Here is a 6,000-nt window from a genome sequence, read left to right on the forward strand (position 1 = left end):
AGAAAGAATTTGAGACAGACTGACATTTTATTCGGCTTTAAGCCAAAGCATTTCCGCTGGAGTCGACCAATTACAACACGACGTTTTGACTCCGGCGCTAGAGTCGACCAATTAGAATACGACGTTTTGTTCTCCGGCGTTGGTGGTTCCCTGTAATATACGGAGATAGGGAAGGTTTTTTATATGTCTGTCTAATGGATTTAGGATACACATTAATATATTTACAATATTTGTCGTCAGTTTAGCTTGCTTATATGGACCTTTTTTAATTGGTCATATCGTTCATCCAATAAGAAGGTGAGGGGGGTGGGTATTGCTATTACAACCAGCTGCGAGTATCACTTTATCTGATGCAATATCCAAAGATATGCTGTGTAGCTTCTTATATATATTTCATTGAAGGATTATATCTATTTAATATAGAAGGTACCATCACACCCTCCCCCCCCCCCCCTATAAAAAAGGATATTCCTAAATTATTTTCATGACTTTTTCTGGAGTATTAATTCCCAGTCCCCTTACCTCAAGTGCTTTGCGTTTAGTTCCTTACAAAGAAGTTTTTAAAGATCACATACAAAATTTACGATTTTTTATGTCATCCCCTCTACACTGTTCTGTTAGAGGAAGCGCGGTTATACCGCATTTTTTAAATACGGCGTTGCCATATGCGGTTATCCGATAGCCAGCTTTTTTCCCTCTGAATCGTTAAGTCAGAGGATGCGCAGTTTTGTCTGCAGATTATATTCTTTAATATTTACCGAACGAATATCGTTCGAAGGTCCGACGATGGAATACACAGCATATTCATTATACCGGACTTATTCTTATTTCCCCCTATCTTCGTGACGGGAGAGGAGGCATATTGTCCCTTTGGGGGTATGGCTATAAGGCTCCGTGATAGGGGAAGCGAACAGCTTTATCTCTCTTTTCTGGTGTAAGGGGGGAGATACGGAAGGGGGTGGGGTTAGGCGAGCGCTCACACACATACATACAATCATTCTTACACACACACGTTCACAGTGGGGACAGACACACATCGACGGGGTTCGGTTTACACGGAATTAATTCCGCGGGAGTCACGGACAGAGGGAGCTGTTGAACTAGGCCTTCGAACAGCTGTCACAGGGGAGGGGGAGAACACACACACACTCACACTACACAGCATGGGGCAGCTGCCGCTAGTCATAGTTTAGGATTCAACGAAGTAACAACATATTGAATGCAACGTGGTCGTTTATCGGCAGTTTTTTATTTGCATTCTTTTTATCAGGATTATAAGTCATAAAGTGTTAATATTATTTATGACATATAATGAAATATGTCAGTTTTTAATTATGACTTTTTATACAGTGATTATAAAAATTCTTTGTTGTATTTGAAACGATTTTTTAGCAAAAAATTTTTTCGTCTTATATTTATAAGTAGAACGATTTTTCTATCTTTACCATCCCACCCACCCTACAGGGCGAGACTATATATTTCATTCATGATCATTTTACGAAATCGTGGCGCCAGTAAGAAGAATGTTTTGTAAGTTTTAAAACAGAAATGGCTCCATATAATTTTTTACAGGAATAGGCCGTTTTTTATAAAGAATTTATTTCTATTGTTACATTTTCTTTTCAGATTTAGTATTCACAATTTTTTGGCATACATAAATTATCTTTTGTATTTCCCTTACTCTTAAAGATAACAATGACATTTTATAAGTGTTACTTTACAATTTTCAAGAAAACCGATGTAAAGTTTTTTAATATCATGGGACAGTTGGACATTTTTTCTGTTTCATAACAATTTTTTGTCAACATACACTGAATCGATAAAAATATGGATTTTATATTACATATATGGTTGTTATTCTATTCAACGTAGATTTTTTAATAATTTATATTATTTTTAATTTTATATTTTTATTTTTCAGACCAAATCGTCGATTTTTTAAATTATGGCTGAGCCTGGGCTACCTCAGAATTTCATGCAGTCAGACGATGATGCTGATGCCGCTGCGGCTTACGCCGCCCTGCGAGATATAGGTATTATATCAATTTTTACAATTCGGCTAGTTTTAGCTGAGTATATTAATTTCGACGATCTTCATATAATTTGCAGATAAGAGCAATAAGATTTACATCGGCATACTATTACATTATCAAACAATAATCATTATAGTGTCGACACAATATGCTTCAGCGGTCGCCAAATTCATATGGCTAGGAATCAATTTTTACCGAATAAAAATCTATTTTTTTTTCTACGGTTTTTTTCTGAGAAAAATAATAGGGGAATCGAATCGAAATAGGGTTGTGTTTTTAAAAAATTTTACAACTAAATTAGGATAATATTCGCTGTTTAATCCCATATTTTGTCCAATGGGGGGCATGTATGGCCCATTCATATTTACCTAGTAAAGGGGGAACCAATTAATAATTTATCGCAATCATACACTATTCTAGAGGATAAATTATATGAATTTCGATATTTCAACATTTTTCCAGTATGCATTCAGTTTAAATGTCAATTCGCCGGACAGTCATGATTTTGTCTTTTTATTTCTAGAGATTCCGGACGATATTAACCAGTTACAAGGAGGCTCAAAACCGAAGGAAACGGAAAAAAGTAAGAGCACGGAAGGAGGCCCATTGGACGACAATAAAAAGTCAAATAAAAAACAGGACCAGGAAAATAAGAAGCCTGTTTCTCCTAGGAAGAATAGTTCATCAGAGAAAGAGAAAACGCCCCCTAGAAAGAGGCCTAGGCACGATTCACACTCCTCCAAACATTCTCACAAGTCTTCATCCTCTAAGAAATCTAAACCTTCAATGGAAGGGACTCCAAATGTGTCGACGTCGCAGGCAGACGAGGTCAAGGATCTTAAAAACAAGATGGAGGAAATGTCAGAGTTCATAAAACACTTTATGACGACAAAAACCGCTTCTAGTTCTAAGCGTAAAAGCACAGAAGCAATAGAGTCGCCGGCTAAAAGGAAAAAACCGGAAGTTCTCTCTTCAGAGTGCGAAGCAGATTCAGACCAGATTGATTCAGATTCTTCGGTCGACCAGCTGGATTGGGTCGGTGCGGCCCAACCTACAAATCTCCGGCAAGAGGATTCGATCCCGACAGAACGCATGCCGGTAAAGCCTTGGATGGTGAACACACCGGAGTCTGAAGAGGAGGATCAAGGCCCCAGCTTCCGCCGACAGCGTTTCAGACCTGGCGCAAAAGTCAAGGACAACAGGATTATATCCAAACCCAGCGCGAAACGAAGGAAGACATCCAGATGGGTTGTCCCAGGTTGCGAAGTTTGAATGGAGTTTTGGTCAAGACCCATGTTCCAGAATACTGCCTGATCACCTACCAAGTAGGTTTAAAACTTTATTTTATTTTTAATCGTTAACTATTACTCTTTTTTACATACAATGCTCCTTTACAATATGTTCAGGCATAACCTAAAGGCCATTCGAACGATTTTATGTGTCATAGGAAAATTTTACAACTCGCAATTTTGTTCTGCATTGTTTTTTAGAAAGGTATTTTTCTTGAAATCACACAGAGTCCACGTTTTTTAAAAATGATATTTGGTTACAATATTGAGGATACGTGTGGTCATTATTGCAGAAGTAATGCAGAATTCACAGTTTTTCGCATTTACAAAGATATCCCATGTTGACGTCATCTTTTATACCATCCAAGTTATATTTCCGATCATTTTTTGTTTAGTTTAATTGTCTCTATGTTATAGGGACTTCAACAGGAAAGGATGAGCAAATATGGATTATTCCACAATCTGCCTACGGCAGGCCGCAGTGATCTGATATTCCTCCAGGCCTGTCTGTTCGAGTCATTGAACATAGAGCAGGCATTGCAAGAGAGCTCAAGACGCTTATACACTCTGATGGCGCCAGCACGTTTGACGCCCGAAATCCACTCGGTCATGGAGGATACAATCAGCGCCATGGATTCTCTTCGAAAACTGCAGAAGACCATGAACCTGATGTTCTTGCCAAACGCACGCTGGTCCGTGTCCACTCAGTTCGCGAGCCAAGTAAATCTAGGTGGCATGCAGATGAACAGCAAAGAAGCCAAATTATGGGATTCTTTGGTCAAGGTATTTATGTTTTTTACTCACATTATTCCGCGTAAATATCAGAGTTTGCCACGGGAGTCCAATACATAAAAAATTTTATATTGATGCAAGGCATTTAGCATAATTATTCTGGAGCACATAAACAGATCAATTTTGATTGACCGCGTTTTTATATCACAAACATTTAAGAGATACGTTTGTGTCTGTCCTATATTTTGGTAAAATACATTTAGGATTATTTTACAACGTCTCTATCATATTATAAGTCGCGTCTTAACGGGTATTATAAACACAGCTACGACAAATGCAGTGCCATTTTTTAGATTATAAAGTTTAGTTCTTTAATCAATGAAGTCCTTTTTTCATAGTATAACAATATTCGTTTAACAGGAGTCCAAAGAAAGGGAAGAGGAGGACAAAAAGAACAAACAGTCGAACAACTATTCGAGCTTTAAAGGCAAAGGAAACGGCAAATCACAAAGCAAAAAATTCTACTGCAATTATTGTCAAGGTAACAATCATACAGTCGATAGATGCCGCATAAGGATCAAAGAGGAACGCGAGGGGAAATCCAAAGCGGACAGAAAATGACTAGATTCTCCTTCTACTCGGCCAGCAAACTCTGTCACAATTTTACCCTCTGCGAAGGCCGGGCGCAGCAACGATTTACAAGAGTCGTCTTTTATATCAAGCCAAAGCAATGTTTCATCATGCCCTTCAGTCAATTCCAAACAGGTTAATTCCGATTCCCACTCTAGCCAGCCTCATACTTACGACAGATCTGTAAATAACAGGTCACATAAGATGTCAACTGGGGCCAAATCTCATAAACCTCACAATGTTTCCAGGGATACAATTATTAATGTGCCAGACCATACAGACCTTAATGTTTGTTCCGATTCGGTTCAAGCTAAATCCGACCGTGAATTCAAAGATTTCATAAATTCCAAACGCCAGGAGATCATAGATAAAGGATTCTCGCCGCTAGAACGCGGCATAGGCCAGCCCAAGGCCGTACAGTTTTACAAACAAATTCTCGGGGCGAGTGAAGAAGTTGTGAATATCCTAGAACACGGCTACAAACCCAGATGGACGGCGTGTCCACCGCCTCCGTCTTTTTTCAACAACAACAAGTCAGCAGAGTTAGAGATGGATTTTGTACGCGAAACCGTGCAGGACTGGTTGGAAAAAGGATACATCAAACGTTTGGACAATCCAGCCACAGTCAATTCTCCTCTGTCCGTCGCATCTAAATACGACGTTATGTCAGGTAGGTTTGTTAACTGATTATGTTCTTACTTTTTTCATATTCCGTTATTAATTAACAATATGTCTTTCACATAGTTTATATGTATGTTTATTCTTTAAAGCCATCTTAGATAAGTAATAGCACATTCTGGGGTCCATTGATAATATACGGTTTTGGATATATCATTTATTACAAAATACTAAGTCATTCATATGATACATTTGTCAAACGATCGAGACGTGTTCTATAATGTGTCTGCGTAAAACAGTTACGAAATTTCTTTTTGTCGTATGTTGTACGAATTTATAATTATCGTATTTTATAGGACAGCTCAAGAAACGTTTATGCTTGGACTTATCAAGAAGCACAAATATGTATGTGGATCCAAAATCTTGTCCTCTCAGCGACTTATCTACATTTTTACCCAGGTATTATTTTCATCTGAATGTAGGGCGTTTCTCACAGACATATAATTGGGGAAAGTTGCGTCTGTCGTACATGAACAAGTTTGTCGCGAATATGTGATACAACGGTGCACGTCATGCGTTGCAATGAGGCTGTCCTTCTCAATTTATTCCATGTTTTTTATTTTAGGATTGAGAGGGGCAGCTTCATTGCAACGCATGATATAAGGTCGATGTATTTACATGTCTCCTTGCATAGGGAG

General features: G+C 38.4%; 1 protein-coding gene across 1 annotated transcript; it reads left to right on the forward strand.

Moving 5' to 3' along the window:
* The first annotated feature begins 3,692 nt into the window (after positions 1 to 3,692).
* LOC145325508 (uncharacterized) lies at positions 3,693 to 4,675 on the forward strand. Its single transcript, XM_080168488.1, has 2 exons — positions 3,693 to 4,105; positions 4,475 to 4,675. The coding sequence occupies exons 1-2, from the start codon at positions 3,758 to 3,760 to the stop codon at positions 4,673 to 4,675; spliced, it is 549 nt and encodes a 182-aa protein (XP_080024614.1). The 5' UTR covers positions 3,693 to 3,757.
* Positions 4,676 to 6,000: the final 1,325 nt, after the last annotated feature.

Source organism: Acartia tonsa, chromosome 8 (genome assembly GCF_053477335.1).
Source record: "Acartia tonsa isolate MP-2025a chromosome 8, ASM5347733v1, whole genome shotgun sequence".
Classification (NCBI taxonomy): Eukaryota; Metazoa; Arthropoda; class Copepoda; order Calanoida; family Acartiidae; genus Acartia; species Acartia tonsa.